General features: G+C 36.6%; 5 protein-coding genes across 5 annotated transcripts; 4 read left to right on the top strand and 1 right to left on the bottom strand.

Annotated features, from left to right (window-relative positions):
* Nucleotides 1-52: 52 nt before the first annotated feature.
* On the top strand, nucleotides 53-2,498 carry LOC116287255 (ciliary microtubule inner protein 2C-like). The gene is made up of 4 exons (XM_031693917.1): nucleotides 53-281; nucleotides 1,064-1,346; nucleotides 1,467-1,579; nucleotides 1,798-2,498. The coding sequence occupies exons 1-4, from the start codon at nucleotides 217-219 to the stop codon at nucleotides 1,931-1,933; spliced, it is 597 nt and encodes a 198-aa protein (XP_031549777.1). The 5' UTR covers nucleotides 53-216; the 3' UTR covers nucleotides 1,934-2,498.
* Nucleotides 2,499-2,980: 482 nt separating this feature from the next.
* Nucleotides 2,981-7,202, top strand: LOC116287306 (vacuolar protein sorting-associated protein 28 homolog). Its single transcript, XM_031693970.2, has 10 exons — nucleotides 2,981-3,099; nucleotides 3,265-3,287; nucleotides 3,413-3,450; nucleotides 3,752-3,841; nucleotides 4,549-4,588; nucleotides 5,206-5,271; nucleotides 5,386-5,487; nucleotides 5,578-5,631; nucleotides 6,070-6,161; nucleotides 6,797-7,202. Exons 1-10 carry the CDS (start codon nucleotides 3,060-3,062, stop codon nucleotides 6,915-6,917), a joined length of 666 nt encoding a protein of 221 aa, XP_031549830.1. The 5' UTR covers nucleotides 2,981-3,059; the 3' UTR covers nucleotides 6,918-7,202.
* A 289-nt stretch (nucleotides 7,203-7,491) lies between these two features.
* Nucleotides 7,492-11,674, bottom strand: LOC116287286 (meiotic recombination protein SPO11). The gene is made up of 14 exons (XM_031693952.2): nucleotides 11,532-11,674; nucleotides 11,288-11,401; nucleotides 10,987-11,075; nucleotides 10,839-10,905; nucleotides 10,462-10,570; nucleotides 10,353-10,368; nucleotides 9,985-10,055; nucleotides 9,648-9,684; nucleotides 9,359-9,468; nucleotides 8,916-9,015; nucleotides 8,754-8,791; nucleotides 8,592-8,668; nucleotides 8,250-8,361; nucleotides 7,492-7,611 (listed from the first exon to the last, which is right to left on the bottom strand). The coding sequence occupies exons 1-14, from the start codon at nucleotides 11,672-11,674 to the stop codon at nucleotides 7,492-7,494; spliced, it is 1,203 nt and encodes a 400-aa protein (XP_031549812.1).
* On the top strand, nucleotides 11,575-13,121 carry LOC116287307 (homeobox protein E30-like). The gene has a single exon (XM_089033294.1). It carries the CDS (start codon nucleotides 12,571-12,573, stop codon nucleotides 13,027-13,029), a length of 459 nt encoding a protein of 152 aa, XP_088889420.1. The 5' UTR covers nucleotides 11,575-12,570; the 3' UTR covers nucleotides 13,030-13,121.
* Nucleotides 13,122-13,481: 360 nt separating this feature from the next.
* Nucleotides 13,482-20,236, top strand: LOC116287244 (uncharacterized). The gene is made up of 10 exons (XM_031693896.2): nucleotides 13,482-14,122; nucleotides 14,477-14,713; nucleotides 15,135-15,310; nucleotides 15,568-15,808; nucleotides 16,359-16,827; nucleotides 17,477-17,682; nucleotides 17,753-17,844; nucleotides 18,137-18,298; nucleotides 18,571-18,760; nucleotides 18,985-20,236. The coding sequence occupies exons 1-10, from the start codon at nucleotides 14,011-14,013 to the stop codon at nucleotides 19,167-19,169; spliced, it is 2,070 nt and encodes a 689-aa protein (XP_031549756.2). The 5' UTR covers nucleotides 13,482-14,010; the 3' UTR covers nucleotides 19,170-20,236.
* The last annotated feature ends 80 nt before the right edge of the window (nucleotides 20,237-20,316 follow it).

The raw sequence follows: 20,316 nt of genomic DNA, 5'->3' as shown, positions 1-20,316 counted from the left end.
TTGATTTGAGTCACGCTCTTTGACTTGAGTCACGCTCTACCGCCTTCGACATTGAAATGCAAATTATAGTCTGTTGCTAGCAACGCCAGCTGACCGTCATGTTACAAAAACAGCACGCTGTTTGTGAATAGTTACCAACAAAATTCCAAAGACAACAAGATCTTGACTTTATTTATCTAAAATACTGCCTGCAAAAACTTAAAAATCGAAGCGAAAATGCAGAAACTCACTCTTTTAACCACAAACATGGACATGTACAAGCATCCAAGACATGTTCCAGGGTAAGTTGAGTCACTCATGTGTGTTTGGATAAAAATATGACAACATGTATTAATACAAACATGTTTTTTTCTGTCTAAAATATTGATTCACTTATTGCCACTGCAAAGTATTTAATCAGTTAATTTTTTTGAGGTAATGAAATAACATTGTTGAAAATCAGAATTTTTGGTAACTATGGTTTCGTGTCGTTAGACTATCGGCATACGACTAAATGGATGTGCAATATAATCTGTTGAGCAATCGTGATATTGGTAAAGAATTAAATTTTCCATTGAAATGTTAAATGCTTTCCACGTCTCCGAAAAACATGGCTATCTTTTTTTGAACGCTGTTTTTTATTTTATGTGAATATGATAAGTCAAACTTTTTCACCAAATTTAAGTGTAATATCAATCGCTTTGAATTTTAATATCAAACTTCTGTACCGGCTTCTACTTAAATTTAAATATCATTTCATTGGATTCTCTTTTCTGATTTTTCTAATAAAAATTTTAGCTTTCCCTTCGTTCACTACATATATCTCAGACGCAAAGTTTAATTACTTTTGACAGTATACAAATTTATGTTTTTAGTATTTCGCCCATGGGGGGAGAGGGAAGGACAACTTTGGTTTCCCAGAATTTATGTATGCTTCAAAATAAAAAATACCAGATTCTCATAGGTGAATCAAATATCTTGGATGTGAAATTATAAGTCATTTTAATTTGAGATACATGTGAATCATTACCAAGTGTTAAGGGCGCTCGACACACTAGCACTAATAAAATCTTCCCTTGTACAGTTACCTAGGTTACACGCCGACCATCAAATATAAGTACGGAGATACATTCGGCAATACAACAGCCCAGTGGTTCAACGACTACAGACAAGACACGCTAAAAACAAGCAAAGAACGCATGGGCAGAGGAGGAGATAAAAACATTCCCTTCCCTACCTACTACACCAAAAATCCTGATCACGTGATCGGTGCACGGACCACATCACGTGACCGGTGGTTAGCAGCTCCTAAATATAAACTGTTTAATGTTGATGAGAGAGGTGTGACGATTAATAAATTTGATATGGTAAGTATCAAGTCCAACACCCTCCCACTTCTCCCCCTCCCACTCCCCCCTTCCCCAAATGTTTCCAAATTTGATTTTCGAAACTTGGTTAAAGTTCTGAATCAATTTGTTGAATTGTAGAACGCCCAGCATTATCGAGAACACTACAGAGATCGTACAGAAACCGTACCACCTGTTAATGTCTTCATCTTATCCAAGATATCACACGATACGGAACCCCCATTATATATTAAGTAAGTAGATATATATATATATAACGTACTTTTACCATGTGAGGTTTGTGCGCGCTACGGCAGTACACCCTGTCGTCGGGGTTTCGATACCCGGACTCGCTGAGTTGAGCTCTGTGTTGGTTCCTCCTGTGCGCGCGATATTTTTCCAAGTTCCAACCTTTCACACTAGCTAGGCTCATGTCATTAGATAATGCCTCATTACTTTTGTTTGTTTACAGAGAAGGAAAGATATCTGATCATCGAAAAGCAGTCGCGTTTGCAAACCACGTCTACAGAACGATGAAAACAAAACCCTTAGCGGATTCATCTGTAGAAACTCGAAGAATACGAGATGTTTTCTTCGAACGAAGATAACCTAGAAAATTTGCGTGGCATAAAAGAAATAATATTCAAGAGAATGGGAAATAACCGAAAAACGGCAAAAACTGAACCAAGTAAAACGGGATGCTAAATTGTTTTAAACTTGAAAAGGTTTTGTCACAAGAGAAAAGCTCTCAAAGAAAATCTTTTTTGAAAGTATTGCAACTTTTTTTCATTCCTGAATAAAAATGTATTTGTTTAGTCTTAGGTTGGGTACACACAGCACCGTCGTACCCAAGCTAGACCACAATGCACCATGTTCGCTAACTCAAAGTCATTCTATTGGCAGATTTTTATGCGAAATGTGATTGGATGGACGTACTACAGTGAAAAACTGGAGTCCTCTGGCTACATTTGTAGCCATTCCGATAATCTAAACAATTAATAAGAACAGCTTGGAAAAATTAATATAAAATAAACTGTTTTATAATATGTTTTATTTTCTCTTGGTAATATTGTAAAGAAGATTTCAATGGAGACTTGATTTATTTGTTAAGAATAAAAAATATGGTGTGAAATATTAAGAGTGTTTTTGAAAATAAAATGAAGTGATGCAAAAGGTTGTGTCTTGTCATTCAATTTAACTTAGGGATAACACAGGGAGCCCAACCTTGGTTTTAGTGTTACATTTAGAAAATTAGAGATAAATCAAATTCAAATACAATCTTTGGCAATTTGAGTGTTGATTTTCAAAATATATGATACTATAATCGTCTAAAGAAAATTATTAATTTTCTTGGTTCATCACTAAATCTAAAATTGGGCTACCTGTGGAAATTCTTGCTAAAATTTATAATCCTATTCTTTTTTTTTTTTCTTTTTCTTTTCTCTTTCTTTTTTTCTTCTTTAAATTACATAAAAATATCTATCTATTTCTTAGAAGATCTTTCTTTTCCCCCCGAGACTATAAAAAGTGATGATAGCTTTCCTTTTGACCGGAAGTCATTTTATTAAGTCACGCAATCTTATCGTGACAAACTAAACACAAGTTGCTAAAAATAACTTTCATGACGTATTTTTCAAAATTACCCATGAGTCCCAGTTCATAATCCAAAAAAATAGAGTAAAGAATATAGAATCTTTATCAAATTTATTCTTCAATTTAGAGCAATATTTTACGATGTTTTCGGGTATTTCAAGCGGCCAGTCGTCGCAGCGAGGTAAACTATACGTTGTTTTAAGATTTGAGGCAGATTTTGATGTTAAATAAGGCTTGAAAACAGGTTTTCTTTTACTGTAGTTGTCAAGTGCAGGACTAGCCTCTGCCCTTTACTTATCTGTTCTATTCCTACTTGTTAATTCTTTATCTTTTTCTCTCCTATAAGCAATGAGGCCAGAACTTTTCGAGGTAAGTTATATCTCATGGGACGTAGTTATCTGAGACTTGCTTAGGAAGCTTAGAGTGTGGGCTTTATATTAATATGTACGTTTAGTTGGACTCCACATTTATTTTTTTTATATTTTGAATGGCAGGAGGTGAAGCTGTATAAAAATGCCCGAGAAAGAGAAACGTAAGTAATTCTAGTAGTATAACAGTATCTGAAAGAATAGTTACAGTAATATGCTGTACGAGGAAACATACTGTACACTGAAATCCATACCTCTACCACAAGGGGAGGAGGGAGAGGAGTATGTTGTTAGAGTCCCATCCCCCCACCCCCCCCCCCCAAAAGAAAGAGTTTCCTTTGGAAGTACTATAAGATCCAAGTACACAGCTTGCACCCTCCAAACCATGCAAGTTATGGATATTTTCTAGATTTGTTTGTTCACATAAATCAATCTTCCCTGACATTTATTTAATTTACATATCAGGTATGACAACATGGCAGATTTGTTTTCAATCATTAACACTCTTCAGTGTTTGGAAAAAGCATACATACGTGACGCAGTCACACCTAAAGAGTAAGTTGACCTGTTTCATAACCAGCTTTGAGGTGCTAAATGTAGCCTTCCAATTAAAGACCCATTGCCACTTACCGTGATGCATCACAATTTGTTTACATTTTGAATCGTTTCACCACTGAAAAAACAATTCCAACCTTTTGAATAAACTCTTAGATAGTCCCTAAGGCCGTAAAATGATGTAAAAGAATCATTTTTGTGCCTTAGTGCTATGTCGGAAAAGGATTTAATATGACGTTATTATTCAATATATGAATCTTTGAATTTTATGGACCACGAAATTCATCTGTGACTGCGGTGCATCACGGTAAGTGGCAATGGGTCTAACATTTCAATGAGGGTTCTGAAGGGGTAAAATGGAAACTGGGATTCACCTTTTTGGACTGGGAAAATGGGATTTTATGCACTAGGAATGGGATTCACAAACAAAATCACAATAATAAATAGGATTGAGATTCAAGCAAAACATAGGCTGTGACTATGGGATTTGGTCAAAATGGGGGCTGGGAAATGTGATAAGGTCCCCTACTTTAGGAACCTCTTCAAAGAGCAGGGACATTTTCTTGACATAGCTGATGCCTACTTGAAGGGGGGGGGGGGGGGGGGAATTAACTTAGTTGCTACGTTATTGAAATTAAAGATTTTTAGGAATATTTGGATATCCAATCTGTGCCTTAACATTACCATGCTTAACATTTTGTCAACAGGTACACTGCGGCATGTTCCAAACTTCTGGTACAATATAAAGTAAGTATATATAAACTGAAGATATAGAAAATACATAACATTAATTTACAGTCTATTCATCAATGCTGGATTAAAGATTCTCTCTATTATTGGTCTGTTTCAGGAACATAGGGAGGCGCGATCAAAGGGAGGGCAATGCAACATTTACCCCGCTAATACATACACATACTTCATCTTATGAGTTTCCTGCCATATTTACGGGAATCCCACATAAATTAATGAAATCTGGCACCAATATCCTATAAGGAACAATACCTCTCTTGAATCTTTTAAAACTGAACTTAAGACTTATTTATTTAGACTTGCTTATGATTTGTAATCTGTGTTTGTATTGTATTTATTTATTATTTTTTACAGCACCTAGAACCGGCTTGTATAGGCGCTTTACAAGCCTCTTTATATTATGTATTATTATTATTATTAAGGTATCACATGCAAAGCAGTGGCTTATAGTCATAGCAAAAAATAAATAAATAAAGTGAATAGGAATGAGACTTATTATCTTTCACAAAGAAGGAAAGGTTTATGATTTTTAGTCAAACTTAGAGTCCAGCCACCCCTGCCTTGTTTGTAAACTTTTGCACATATTCTTGACTAATTTTAATTGATGTTTTTAGGCAGCTTTCAGACTTGTCCAATCAGCTGAATTTCCCACAATAGAATCGTTTATGAAGAAATTTAGAGTGAGTAACTTGATATATACCGTAGTCTTTTCTTAGGGATTTTCGCATTCAGCTCTAGTATACGGTTCTAGCCTACTGATCTAAGACTGATCCAAATCTGATGCTATTTTCCAGCTTGATTGTCCTGCGGCATTAGAGAGAATAAATGATGGTCGTCCGATCACCATCAAAGATGACAAAGGCAGTACTAGCAAGGCTATTGCCGACACAGTATCTGTATGTATATTTTCTGACATTAATAAATTCAGTATGACAACTATGTTTCTTAATTAAGTAATTAATTTACATTAATATCCACCTCTTCAGCTTTTTATTACAATAATGGACAAACTGAGACTTCAAATAAGAGCTGTTGATGAGGTAAGTTTGTTAGGTCTGAAAATAGATTTGAATCTCTTCCAAATGTTTTGTCAAAACTGTAAATTCTAATTCAAATGAAATAAGGCAGTAAATAGACCCTTTACTTTGAGTGTAATGTTTTCCTAACTCAGACCACATGCAATTCCCTAGAGTATAATTTCCTTGTTTAATGGTTGTGCAGGAGAATACGCATGAATATGGATACAGCTAAAACTAAGAAACTTATTTTCAGGGGAATAAAACATGGTCTGAAATGGAAAAACATTACGCCCCAAGTAGAGATCTATTGAGTTAGATTTTACAGTTTTGTCACAAAGGATGGAGGGAAAGAGTAGACAGGATGTCCTTTGCCTTCCCCCTATTTCCTTGCATGGTATGGGTCACCCACAGTATACGTAAAAGTACTTATGATTACTTAATATATTATTTGTTTTAAAGGTGCAACCAGATCTAAGAGATCTGATGGATACAATGAACAGTATGTCAAGCTTGCCTGATGACTTTGAAGGAAAAGATAAAGTTAACACCTGGTTAGTTGGAAAATAGCGCAGACACTGGTACCACTTTTACAAAATTAACCAATTAGATCACAATATAGAGTGCAAGCTGTGGCCAATCAGGGAAGAGCAAAATCAGTATCACATTGACCTTAGTAGGCCAATCACATTGTTTTATTACCACAGTAAAGTTGATATAAACTTGATCACTATGTCGCTTAAGATTGGCTGAAGCTGGAATGCTTTGTTTTCATCCCGGGTGGGGGTACTCTTGCCTGTTTAGGGTAGGGATGTGCAGCTGAGCCCTCTGAACCCTGACCCTGTTCCAGTGTAAAATCGCTGAAATTCATACCCTGTTCCAGAGCAAGACTGCTGAAAACCATACCCAGTCGTTACTGTATTGTGAAAATAGATACCCTGTTCTAGAGAGGAGAGAGCGCGATTTCATATACCCTGTCCCAGAGCGAGCGCAATTTTATATACCCTGTTCCAGAGTAAAAATCGCTGAAAACCATACCGGCAGCACGTACCTGTATCCTGTATAGCGAATAAAGGGGATTACCCCCCCCCCCCCCCAGGGTTTTCATCCTCTTTTTATGATTGGTTAACTTAGTAAGTGGTCTTAGTGTGTCTTAACTGTAATGTCATCATTTTAAAATTTGTTTAAGGTACCAAACTCTCAATGGAATGAAAGCAAGTGATGAACTCACTGATGAGCAGGTGCGACAGATGCTATACGACCTAGAGCAAGCTTATAACTCATTTAGCAGGTCATTACAGCACACATGAACTGCTTTAACACAATATCAACAAATTTGAGGTAGAAATTTAATGTTATTTTGCACAATAAGGGATATTGTGAGAAAAGATTGTATATATATTTCACGGAACCACCACATTCTATTTCATTTATCTACAGGCAAAAGTCTTCGTTTTACTGTTTACTTCATATACTCTAGTATTAGTGCTTTAAAGAACTTATCTACAGTGATTAATTACTTATAAATAACAAATAATAAATAATTTTAGACACATTGGGTACTTAAAATAAATAATTTGTACATTTTATAGCAAGTTACTATTTAATAGTTTTACATCATAAGTTTTGTGTATTATGCATCAATCTATACATGTTTACATACGTCACGTTTTTGTTTTCCCATTTCAAACCACTTGAGAACAAGATTCTTTGATTGCTTGCATTTTCATCTCATAGCTTAGAAAGCTTAGAAACATTCGCAAGATTTTGTTTGAATTTCTATAGATTTCCGGTTAAGAGTCTTTTAAAAAATTATACAATCAAAAGAAATCAATTCCACTTATTCACATAACTCATAAGACATAAAAGAGACTAGACAGGTACTTATATCCATCGACCATTGCGTATCTTAACTGTAACATATGTGTCAGTCAGGAAGCTGGTAGAAATTGTTGACAAAGCCTGCATTTCTGCTTTAAAACCTTTTGTCATCATGATCTCCACCTAGAAATGTATGTCAATCATTCATATTATATCAATCCATTAAGAACAATAGATTAATTCATAACCTTTCGTCTGGTTACTTTTGACGCTTGACAGGATCAGATTATTTTCATTTCATTCATTTCTCATTCAAGGGGTCATCCTTGCCTCTCTTGTGGAAGGGAAAAGAATTCCCAAGGGGGCGAGAGAGGTTAAAAAAGATGATTCTAAATTGTTTAAAAATATATCATTACAATCCCCCTGCCCCCCCTCTCCCAAAAATAATTTGAATTTCTGAGAGATGGGGAGGGTGCACTGTAGTTGCAGAAGTAGCCATATTTTTTAATGGATGAAGGACTTGGGGGGGGGGGGGGGGGGGTAATATATTTTCTGTTATTGGGAAACATCCAATCCCTTACCTTTGGGCCAAGTGATTTGAAATGTCTAAGGGAAGGATCTGAGAAGCATATATTGTGTAGTTCCAGACAACATACATGTACATCCCTTTCCCACAGAGAAAGATTAGTGAAAGTCTTCAGAATCATTTTAGAATTTACTTTGTGAAATTCCCTATGGGAGTTGAAGGAATTAGAGATAAAAGTATAGATATTTTATTCCTTCACTACATACAATATGTTTGGAAGACTAAAATTTATTACCTCTTGTTTCCATGAGGGCTGGGACTTCATAAAAGGCCTTTCTAATAGTGACTGACATTTTTGGCGATCTCGAGAACTTAGAGGAATTCTTACGTGTTCTGAAATAGACAGTCTTAAAAACAAAGACTAGTAGTGAAAATGACAGAATAATATTACGTAGCAGAGTACAGCTTTGGTTGCGCTTACTGTTTAAATATTGGAAACAGAAAAAACATGTCTTGTTGCAATATAGAAATATTGCAACAAGAGAGAAAAAGTTACCTTAGATAAATTCGAACTCTGATCTCTGCATTTCCTGTGCTAATTACTACCTAGCAGCAAAATGACAGCTGTCAATCATACCTTTCAATATCACTAGGTAACACCCCTAACCATTGGATTACTGGAACAGTAATGTTGCAAGCATCAAAACTCAAAGCCTGCAATGGAAGGCATTTTTTGGCTTGTTATAAGTTAATAACTGCTATTAATTAATAATAATGATTAATCAAACTAATACCTTACCTTTGAGCCATACTTATATACACAAAGGATTTCAATTCCTGGTAATGAACAGTTAAATGATTATTTTTGATTAAGATTATTTTTGTAGCTTATATACTTAGCTGTAAGAACTAATTTTAACTGTAAAGACTTCAGCATATTTGAAGTTGACATAGTACCTACCATGTGGGTCTGCATCAACTAGACCCAAAATAGGGATGCTTAGTGTGGTCCATAACATATGTAGCATTTGCCGAGTGTTTACATCAGGGTAGCCTTTTCCCTGTGGGGTGCAATTAAAAAAAACTAAGTTCTGGAACTTGAGTAGAAGCATGAATGATGTGGACTACCACCTCTTACTACTGTGATGATAAGTTTTCTTGGGCATAATCTTTGTATATTAAGCATTTCACCATATGAGTGAGATTACTTGTTAGTTGATCTCCCTGTGCTTTGAGAGTTTTTCTGTAGGAATATCTGGTTTTTATCCTGCTAATTCAAAACTTCCAAATTCAAGTCAATCAAGTAAACATGTCCACTGGTTTTCTAGCTGCAGAGCATTGTTCCTTTTGCAAAATTAACAGATCATTATTTTTGTAATGTCAATCAAGATGAAGGCAGATTACCGTGATTACTATACAGGGCTTCAACTTTTCCAACAAGCCATCATTCATTAGTCTCTGAAATGAAGCTTCTTTTTCAACCACAATGACTACTTTGGCATCAGAATAAATATCTAGCATTGACAGTCAAGGATACAGAAACAGCTGGAAAATAAAATTTTCAAAAGATATCTGTTTCCCCTGCCCCAAAGATGTTTAAAAAATTATTTTCATAGTTGCTAAATAATTGCTAAAGAACAACAGCTAGTTTAAACCTTGTATCTTTTTTTTTTTTTTTTTTGAGAAAGGATACCAGTTATTCCATTGACATGAGAGGAAACGACAACACCCTGTTGAAAAACACCAAATTATAAAAAAGTGATTATCATAAATTTTCCATTCTACATTTATTGTTAAAATAGACCCATTCAACTTAGATGTCATGTTTTCACATTTCAGACCATGTGTCATTCCCTAGAGTATCATTTCTTTGTTTAAGGGTTGCGCATGAGAAGGCACATGAATATAGATATTACTCAAACAAAGAATCTTATTCTCAAGAGAATGGTATATGGTCTGAAATGGGAAAACATGAAGTCCAAATGAATGGGTATTTTAGTAAATAGAAACCATTTATTTTTATTACTCACAGAGTTTTGATTCCTGCAGTCAGTATAAGTGCCGTCATACTCTCTGTATCTCAAATCACCAGCAATCAATCCTGAAATAGTTAAAACACAAGATACATTACAATAACTGCTGAGAGGTGTATGATACCCTCTTAAGGGATAGGAGCACCCTTAAGAGTGGGGGATTTGTTTGGAAAATAATAGAATAATATACATATAAATCATTATAAGACTAAAAGTGAGGGAGCTTAGATTTGAAAATTTAAAAGAATGGTATGTATAAGACTAAAGTGGTGGGGGGGAGGTACCCATGCTCCTCTGTAGCCCTTTTCTTTTTCATAACAGTATCAATCGTCCCCAAAATATTGTGTTCAGTTTCAGAAACTTACCTTTTGAAGTTGCCAGCTGAAGTTAAATAAATAAACAAAACAATTTTAGTACATTTTTATAGTTGATGGTAATCAGAAGTAGGATTTCCTAGATTCTATGCATACTTACCACATGCAAACAATGCCGAGGAACTTTCAACATACAAGATATATTTTCTACAATTTCGTCGACTACACTTTGGTTTCCATAAAACATAACATCAGAATAGTATACATCCCTGAAATTAATAGATATTTTTAGAATACTGTAAACTTGGCATTTTGGTCAGGAGGCTTTAGCCCTCCTCACTTTTTGAGAGAAATAACATAATTTTGGCCTAATTTGAGTTCCATTATGAAGAAGAAAAAAACAGAGACTACCCCCCCCCCCCCTCCCCTACTTTCAAAAGTGCTTCTCATAAAGCCTTCCTCACTTTATAAACTGTACTCCATCATCTCTGTTGCACCAATCTCTCTTAGATATGATATTTTCATTTACCAACTTACCTCTTAGTTGCAAACTTATTTTCTTGTAGAAGATTATGACAAATTGACATAACTTGAAGAGTTGCAGCTGAAGAGGGAATTTAGAAAATCTAAAATTAACTGTTGAAAAAAATATTCACTACTTGTACAAAATAATTCTGATAATTACCGAATTTCACTATTGATGTGAGTGAGTCAAACTTCACTCTAGAAACACTAACATCATCCAACATCTGCAGGCCAACAGATTCACTAAACCTATGAAGTAAATCATTGCAATTCTTATTAGTCGACTAACAATCTTTCTCTTGCGTAGGAATGCTAATACTTACAGAAATTAAAGAGACGCTCGTCTGCTAGGCTGTGATTCTAAACTAAAATTTTTAGCTACTAGCATTCGAATCATTTCATTTTATTTTTTCATAATATTTCGGCTTAAGTTTTATCAAGTAAGACTTAAATCATCTTACGTTATATTTTTCCAGGTGTGTCTGTTGTTGGATTGAAAAAACGGTGCTTCCTTTCGGGAAATATCGAATATTATCTTCTCTGTTAATTCTTCTAGCTTTTTTATAACTTCCTCTCTATACGACAATGATAAAGAGATATTTTAGCTTAAAACTGAAAACATCAAAATACAACTTGACGAAGTTAGTTTTTGATTATTTTCCGTATCTAATCTTTCGAGCGAAAAAAAAAACGTCTTTTATTTACCTTGTGCAATTTTTAACTTTGACTACATTGTGGTTCTTTTTATCAGGGTAAAGTTCACGTAATTGTTCTATTCTCGTAGAAGTTAAAAGTTGTTTTTTCAGCCGGTTAATGTTGAACCAAAATCCGTCACCGACAGCCGCCATGTTTGCTTCCCCATCATGCGATGGTCGAGATAAAGGTATCCCAACTACGCACTTTTGCAAGGTATGTTTGTATGTTTCCAAGCCATGCATGCATGGTGTCAGAAGTCAATAACTTGATGTGTCTGTATGTCCTGCCAAACCATGCATAGTGTGTCTGGATGGGTGTGTATGTATTTTCCGCCATGCACGATGTGTCTCTATTTTCCGCCAAACCATGCATTGTGAGTCATGTTTGTATTTCCCGCCAAAAAACGGTGTGTGTGTATTTTGCGCCATGCACGGTGTGTCTCTATTTTCCGCCAAACCACGCGCAGGAGTCTGTATTCCCCGCTAAAGCTATTCAACGTGCGTTTGTGTTTTCCGCCAAAAAACTCGGTGTGTTTGTATTTCCCGCCAAAAGCTCGGAGTGTTTGTACTTCCCGCCAAAACATGGAAAGTTGATTATGCCAGTCCGTCCTACTCTCTGGTAGTGGCGGTTACGTCAATGAGTTAAGGTAACAGCCTAGAGCGGTATCAACCGCACAAAGAGCGGCGTGTTTTTGACATTGTAATCATCCTCCATAAATACGGTCTGATGGAGCACCGTACCTTCATTCAGACTCGAACATCACAAGAGTAGCAACATCAATCAGTCGTTAAACCAACACCATGTCTACAGTTTCTGCTGTTCGACCAAGAGGGTCTTTTCTAATCGATGATCTTCTACGAGACACGCATGACGCTAACAAGATGCCCGCTGATACACCAGCTGTAGTTACCACAGGGTTCCCGAGATACTGCTTTCCTCCTATTAGTAGTTGTGGCAGCAGTAGTAATAGTGATGAAGATTCTGCAGATGAAAAAGGTTTGTAATATTGTGATTATAACGAGTTCACGATCGATCCATCTTTCTTAAAATGCTGATATCTATTGATTTATTTCTTATTCCAGATACAACAGAAAGTCCTGACCAATCAGAGCCTTCAAATGAGAACAGAAAGACCAGACCATCGTTCGCACCCCATAAAGTAGCACGTCTCAAGAGCATATTCGTCCAGAGAAACTACCTGAGTAAGCAAGAACGACGACATCTGGCACTAGAACTGGGCATGACTGATGAACAAGTCAAGACCTGGTTCCAAAACAAGAGAACAAAACTGAAGAAAAAAATGGCCGAAGAAGATGAACACTACGCCAAGCTGCTCTACCTGAACGACCTGATCAACGGTACATCACCTGACCGTCACCATGACTACCAAGTTCCACATAGTTACCATGGCTACCCATTAGCTGGGTATCCAGGCCTGGATCGATCATCTGAGTACAGCGAGAGACTGGTATCGACTGGAAGATTTCCTTATCTTCCAAAGTATTAGATATTATTAGTTAACGATTTTGTCAATAAAACTAACACTACAAGAAAAGATACCATGATAGTTTGTAAATATTGTAATGCTTTAAAAAATTGCTTAGCTTAATAATAAATATTTTTGTACAGCCGAATGAAAAATGTCTTTTATATATTTTGTTTTGTTTTATTTTATCTTATTCTAGAGTGCAAACAATATAACTGTGAAACTTTAGTAATACTAAATTTCATGCAAATTCCATTGTTTTCTATTGTTTAATTAGCACTATTTTGTACTATTTAGCAATTAGTGTTTCACGGATTAATTGTTTGCACTCTATTCGATTTTATTTTATTTTATCTTATAATTAATTTGCATTTGAAATGCAATGTATTTTTTTCTCTTTGTAGAAATCTTAATTGCTTTTTCAAAAATCTCAACATCTGGCGATGCTAGCTAGGACGAAAATTTTCCCGCCATTTCATGTGCAAGATTGTAGATGTTGGGCTGCCTGTGGTCAATGCTAGTAACAAAATCATAATCTGTTATCGTAATTCGTAGTTTTTAAATGCGTGGGATTCCTGTGTCTTCTTTATCATATTCAACCTGTTGCAGGTGGGAGAGGATAGCACAGAAATCACGCCCTTGACAGGTGTCAATCTTACTCACAAGACTGTATCCTAGTAACCACTCAACTAACGATTTGATCGTCTCGTCAGGATCCTAAAATTACAGCTGACACTTGGTGGAAAGAGAGTCAGAGCTCTAAAATCGCAACCAAGATAAATGACATCATGGCTCTTAATCTGAAACTCCAAACAACAGACTTTCTTTGTTTTTCGGGGGAGAAATTTCAACATTCATGTCCTTTTTGTAACGAAATTTCATCCTCTTATTTAAATTTTCCTTCGACTTCGAGGAATTCCGTTTATCGTTGTTTATTTTATGTACAAATTGTTCCTAAATCTTTTCTAATGGTAAGATTACGATTTGGGAGTTATTTCGCCTATGGTAAGGGTGGGAGTGTGTGTGGGATCCATCGCGGATAAACTTCGTGGTGTTCTACGAAGACCATCTCGGAGAAGCAAAATTCTCGTTGCTTTTACAGCAATTCTCGTAGGTAAGAACTGAATCATTGGATTTTTATTTATTTTCTTATGTTGCACCTTCTATTTTATCGTGTCAATATTGACTACTTGCATTGATTAGGCTGTCAAAATAATTATCATATTTTGATCCGAGAGAACAGCAGGAATTTTTTGTAAAACATGTTTCCACTTACTCAGCTAGTTTTACAATTTTTACTTTTTTTGAATGACATCGTTTTTCATCTGTTCCATAACATATACACGGTAGCCTGCTGACAAACCATTTTTTATCTTTGTCATAAACTAAGGAATAAAGGATATTGCAATACGGAACTACTTGACTATCTTATTGTATTATATTGCTCATTTATTTATTTTTCTGTTAGGAATTTTAGTCTGCATTTTAAGACCTGCAGTCGACATTGAGCCAAACGAGTCGTCGCCGATATCAAGAGACAGGCGAAGTCCAGTTAGTCACGTGGTTCATGGGAATGCTCATTTGAAGTTCCCGGATGAGTATCATTCTATTGGTACTCTCTCGTTACCTTATGGAGATATTGTGGAACCTTTTGAGGTCTGGTACTCGGGATCTCGAGGCATGAGCAGGATTGATTATTATGGAGGTCAGTACTGTCAGCGTTATGATGACCATGATGATAGTGGTCGTTTTGTTGTTGATGATGATGATCCGTATCTATCCATCCACCTTACCTACTACTATTTTCCTTCCTACGTACCTTTTGTTTTTCCTCCCTTCAACACTGTTCTCCGTTCTTCCTTTTCTCTATCCGTCTGTCCATCCATCCATCCGTCTTTCCTTCCTTTCTTCCTTCCTTTTATTCATTCATTCAATCCGAGTATTCCACTGTTTCTACGCTTCTCTCTATTTCCCTTTATCCATTGGTTCATTCATTCATCAAAGTTATTACCAATCAATATGTGAGTTGAGTATTGATTGCATCGATCGTCGATCAGTATACTAATTTATTGTGAAGAGAAGAAACAATTACAAAGTTTATAACGAGTGTTAATTGTTTTCTCAAGGAATGGATCGTACTTATCAACGCAGTGATCTTGGTAAACATGGATTTGCCTGCAAGATCGTACCAGAATTCTCTGAACGAACAGGAAAAACCTTCAAAGGTTGTCTTCATCGACGAGGAACCAATAAATACCCAATCAAACCACAAAGCATCGTTCCATCCTTTCGATTCTTTAAGGTTGGTTTAAAATATTATCCGGTTACTTCATCTTACACGCTTATTCCAGCAGTGCGCTCCCATCCTATTTCAGACCACGTGTCATTCCCTAGAGTATTATTTCTTTGTTTAGTGGTTGCACATGAAAAGACAAATGAATATGGATACAACTTAAGCTTAAAGAGAATGGTCTGAAATAGGAAAGCACTCTATTCCACTCTAAACTATTGCATAACTAGTATTCATTGTTAACGTAAATTTTGATCTTTTCGATTCAGTTTGCAGAACACGTTAATTTCCGAGGAACGCCTTGTATCAAATGGAAACACAGTTTCAAAATCTACAACAAGATAAACACATACACGCTGTACACGTCAAGGTCACTGCCGTACTCGCCTGTACGTTACGAGATGATGGGATATGACACGTTACTGTCCTCGTACTATGATCACTATGTGCTGGAGTATCATACTTTTAAGCCCTGGTCGTTCAATTACTCTATTTTTGAAATACCTACAGGTTAGACTAGGAGAAAATAATGCAAATGTTTTATGATTTATGTGACGTCCTTTCTAAATTTAGAAACAAAGCCGGTTGCTTACTACAATGATAGGTGGTTAGTATGAGGGATAAGAAAGTCCACGTAGCAAGCAGTTGATGTAATGCATTCATGAAAATAAAATGAATCGCACCAAATGCCATAGATAGAACGACAATAGATTTTCTGGATACATTACATCAATTGAGTGCAGGTCCTCCCTACGAGAGATAGGCACTGAGGGTGGTCACTGCAGGGTTTCTTTACGCCCTCAGTAGTTCTTTACGTCCCTCCGATATTGGTTAGTGTTGATGAAGAATGGAGAGGTGGGACTGCCATTCAAGTGTCATCCCAGCCACGTGAAAGTCTAAAAGTCTAAAGAACCGTCCATTATTTATTGGGTGGAGGGGGGAGGGGGGATGGAACACGAAGCGAAGCATAGTTCTATCAAAAATATCCATATAATGCTGAATTAAATTCAGAGTATTGCAACTATATACTGTATACTAACTGATTGTTTCTTCGTTCTAGATCTTAAATGCTTCGATTTCTCTTCGAATCACTTCGTGGGGGGCGTGAGTGAAATCAACCCAATGCTAGAGTTTATGCCCCATACCGAGGTGAATGGCAATTCCCCTGTGACGTCACCAAGCCCGAGACCCACACAACAGTCCAACCTGGACTCGACTGAAGACTCTTTGAAATTCCTATTAGAAGAGTTACAAAAGATGCCTGTAAAGACGAAGGAGACTTTAAGAGATTTTACAACCAAGCCAACACGTGGACAAACAATCAAGCCACACCCTAAGAGCCCAGGCCCCTCTGACCTAGTGATACGTAAGAAGGTCCCGGATAAGAAGAGTAGTTACCAGGCTACTTTGAAACATTATGAAGACATTTTGAATCATCTGTTTGCTGGGTTCAAAAAGGATTTTAAGAAAGAGTATCGATCAACACACGAGCATGAAACAAGAAAAGATATTTACAGGCACAATATGAGGTAATGCGTTATCTAGAATTTTCATTAAGAACGGATTAAGTTTCTTTGTTTTGGAGTGTTTTTCTCATGTTTTAAATTGCAATAACTTTGTTTTCTCTAACTGAGAACTTAACTCTTTTATTCATTGATGGGTTGCAAGCATTTCCTAGAGATGTAAAAGACAAAAACATGGCGGCCATTGTGGTACCGTTAACAATGAATGCTAATGAGAAATCTTTTGTTAAATGGTACCAACATGGCCGCGATGACGTAACGTGTAAACGAAGAACATCTAACATTTTTATTTTAACCTTATTGACTTGATAATAACGTTCAGGTAACGTACGATTAAACGTCGACTTTTTAATAGATTTTCTTAATTTCATCATTTAAAAACGATTATAGCTAAAAGTTAACGGTAGTTACCTATAAATCTAAATTTCCATTCCTGCTGTTCTCATAACAATGCGAACTTGCCCGTTGCAATTTGTTTTTTCACTGCTTTCGACTATCAAAAATATGAAAGGTACCGACTGATTGGTTTTGATTGACGGCAGCGAAAAAATTTATTTCATCGTGCAGCTCGCAGCTACCGAGTTTGCATGTTTATAGAAATAGAAGTAAGATATCAAAACTAATGTTCCTCGCTTTACTTATCATTTTACTGTAGGTTCATAAAGTCTCGTAACCGTCAACACTTGACGTACAAGTTAAAGCCAAACCACATGGCAGACTTGACCGCCAAGGAGATTGAAAAGAGAAAAGGTCTACTTCACGATACGAGTGACGGCAGTGGAAATGGTGGGAAACCGTTCGTGCTGTCTGAGAAGGACAGAGGCGTGGCTTTACCTAAACACGTGGATTGGAGAAAAGCGGGTATTGATTATAGATTATCGTTATTATTATCATTCAGCATCATTATAACTGTTTTTCCTCTTTTGTCTAGGTGCAGTCAGTCATGTCAAGAGTCAAGGTATCTGTGGTTCATGTTACGCGTTTGCTGTGGCTGGCGCTTTGGAAGGCGCATATTTTATCAAGGTGAAAAACTGAAATTTGAAATTTTGAAATATTTGACGCTACCTTTCCTAGGATTGAGTGTTCAACTTCTTCAAGGGAAAAGGAAGCAGGCAAGGATACAAATAAGCAAACAGACAGACAGACAGACAGACAGACACCCAAACAGACAGACAGATAGACAGACAACCAACCAAACAGACAAACAAACAAATAAACAAACAAACACTAAATTACAACATACACACAAAACACAAAGAACAAAGATGGAAGCTATTTCAGAGATTTTCACTGACTTATTTTCTTTTTCTTCCAGACCGGCACTCGATTGAATCTTTCAGAGCAACAAATCGTTGACTGCACATGGGGTTTTGGTAACAGAGGGTGTAAAGGAGGCTATCCCTATAGAGCCATGCAGTGGATACTGAAACATGGTGGACTGTCTACCACAGAGAGTTATGGAAAATACTTAGCACAGGTACTGAAATCTGATTGGCTGATCATTAGTATCGTCACTCTCATACCTTTGGCATAACATTTAACCAATTTACCCCACGTGTCATTCCCTAGAGTATCATTTCTTTGTTTAATGTTTGCACATGAGAAGACATATGGATATACATATGACACAAATAAATAATCTTATTCTCAAGAGATTGACACGGGGTCTAAAGTGGGAAAACATGACGCCCAAGAGGTCCAACTTACTTATTCCAAGTCTCTTATGAATTTATAATCTTTAACTTCCAGGAGGGTTACTGTCACTTTAAGAACACAACAGTCGGTGCTCAGATCGACACATACATGAATATAATCAAGGGAAACATACCAGAGCTCAAGAAGGCTGTGGCTTTCTATGGACCAGTCACAATCCTCATCAACACGCAGCCCAAATCTTTCAAGTTCTATGGCTCAGGGGTTTATTATGACCCTCAATGTAGTAAGTGGGATACCTGTGTTTTTTTTTGGTTTTTTTTTGTTGCTTGTCACGCCCGTGCTCATCGCTGCGCATGCGCGCTTTAAGAAATATTTTATGAGTGACTGTAAAGTATGTAAGGAGGTAAAATGAGATAAAGATAAATTGAATTAAATTAAATTGTGCCTAATACACTAATAGTTAAATGAAATTTGGAATATATAAATTATGTATTTTTTTGTTTATAGCGCATGCGCTGGACCACGCCGCACTTGCAGTAGGATATGGTGTAGAGAAAGGCGTACCGTACTGGCTGGTGAAGAATTCCTGGTCAGAAGTCTGGGGAGACAAAGGCTACATCAAGATCGCCATGAAAGACGATAACTGTGGTGTGGCGCAGAAGGCAGTCGTGATAGACGCCAAACCAAGATAGACGGCGGTGCATTATACTGTATGAATGCACGATTACGTGATGGCATCCATGTTGGATGAAAGAAGGCAGTCTTGATAGACGCCAAACCAAGATAGACAGCGGTGCATTATACTGTATGAATGCACGATCACGTGATGGCATCCATGTTGGATGAAGGAAGGCAGTCGTGATAGACGCCAAACCAAGATAGACAGCGGTGCATTATACTGTATGAATGCACGATCACGTGATGGCATCCATGTTGGATGAAAGAAGGCAGTCTTGATAGACGCCAAACCAAGATAGACAGCGGTGCATTATACTGTATAAATGCACGATCACGTGATGGCATCCATTTTGGATGAAAAAAGACAGTTGTGGAAAATAGATAGACGGGTGCTGCATTGTTGGATGATAAAAAGCATTGCATTATCAGTGCAGTATTATTGCACGATCAAGTGATGGCCACCATGATGGATGATAGAAGGCTGTGGCGATAAACGCAAACCGAGAAAGATGTCCGTGCAGTATCTTCTAAAATAGCACGATCACGTGATGGCCGCCATGTTGGATTTGTGTGTCGAATGCGAAATGTTTTTACATATATAAGAACTACATAGATCTTGCTATGTTTACTATTTCAAACCTCTAAGGAATAAGATTCCCTGAGTTTATTCCATATGGATGTAGCTTCTGGTTCTGATAGGTTCAAATAAGGAATAATACTCAAGGGAATGACATGTGTTCTGAAATTACAAGAAGACCTTATGAACACATTTTGCATATAGATATTATTTATAAAGGGGTCTGACCCCGTCGGTTAGAAAAGAAAGAAATAACACTCAAGCGAATGCAAGTTTCCATAAGTGGAAAAGCCTTACGTCAGATCAAAAATGAGACATTCCAATTGACGTTAACAAGTAATATGTTACACCTGATATTTCACTCAATGAAGCGACTTCAGCTTTATAACGAGGTATGAGTAGGGTGGGGTTACATTAGTGTTGCATCAAGTACTCGATTAAAGACACATGCTACATATCGAAAGAGTATCTACATATCTTGTAAATAGTACATATTTTTATAATAATTTGGTTTTTAAAACAGAAATTAAACTATTTTGTAACAAAAAGTTTCAAACTTTTCTTCATCAATCCCAGTACCCCTC

The sequence above is a fragment of the Actinia tenebrosa genome, unplaced genomic scaffold (assembly GCF_029948245.1).
Source record: "Actinia tenebrosa isolate PJP-AT-01 unplaced genomic scaffold, QUT_ActTen_1.0 PGA_scaffold1__47_contigs__length_23844297, whole genome shotgun sequence".
NCBI lineage: Eukaryota > Metazoa > Cnidaria > Anthozoa > Actiniaria > Actiniidae > Actinia > Actinia tenebrosa.
Note: the sequence above shows the minus strand (reverse complement) of the source record. Positions and strands in the feature narration are given on the sequence as shown.

Excerpts from the sequence above, each read along its gene's own strand:
- LOC116287255 (XM_031693917.1), top strand. The coding sequence starts at position 217 with ATGCAGAAACTCACTCTTTTAACCACAAACATGGACATGTACAAGCAT. Across the intron at positions 282-1,063 it reads CATCCAAGACATGTTCCAGG|TTACCTAGGTTACACGCCGA; the intron begins GTAAGTTGAGTC and ends TCCCTTGTACAG. Across the intron at positions 1,580-1,797 it reads GAACCCCCATTATATATTAA|AGAAGGAAAGATATCTGATC; the intron begins GTAAGTAGATAT and ends GTTTGTTTACAG.
- LOC116287306 (XM_031693970.2), top strand. The coding sequence starts at position 3,060 with ATGTTTTCGGGTATTTCAAGCGGCCAGTCGTCGCAGCGAG. Across the intron at positions 3,100-3,264 it reads CGGCCAGTCGTCGCAGCGAG|CAATGAGGCCAGAACTTTTC; the intron begins GTAAACTATACG and ends CTCTCCTATAAG. Across the intron at positions 5,632-6,069 it reads AAATAAGAGCTGTTGATGAG|GTGCAACCAGATCTAAGAGA; the intron begins GTAAGTTTGTTA and ends TTTGTTTTAAAG.
- LOC116287286 (XM_031693952.2), bottom strand. The coding sequence starts at position 11,674 with ATGGCGGCTGTCGGTGACGGATTTTGGTTCAACATTAACCGGCTGAAA. Across the intron at positions 8,792-8,915 it reads AGTTGATGCAGACCCACATG|GAATTGAAATCCTTTGTGTA; the intron begins GTAGGTACTATG and ends GTTCATTACCAG. Across the intron at positions 7,612-8,249 it reads AGCCCTCATGGAAACAAGAG|GTGGAGATCATGATGACAAA; the intron begins GTAATAAATTTT and ends ATACATTTCTAG.
- LOC116287307 (XM_089033294.1), top strand. The coding sequence starts at position 12,571 with ATGCTGATATCTATTGATTTATTTCTTATTCCAGATACAACAGAAAGT.
- LOC116287244 (XM_031693896.2), top strand. The coding sequence starts at position 14,011 with ATGGTAAGGGTGGGAGTGTGTGTGGGATCCATCGCGGATAAACTTCGT. Across the intron at positions 15,809-16,358 it reads TATTTTTGAAATACCTACAG|ATCTTAAATGCTTCGATTTC; the intron begins GTTAGACTAGGA and ends TCTTCGTTCTAG. Across the intron at positions 18,761-18,984 it reads TTATTATGACCCTCAATGTA|CGCATGCGCTGGACCACGCC; the intron begins GTAAGTGGGATA and ends TTTTGTTTATAG.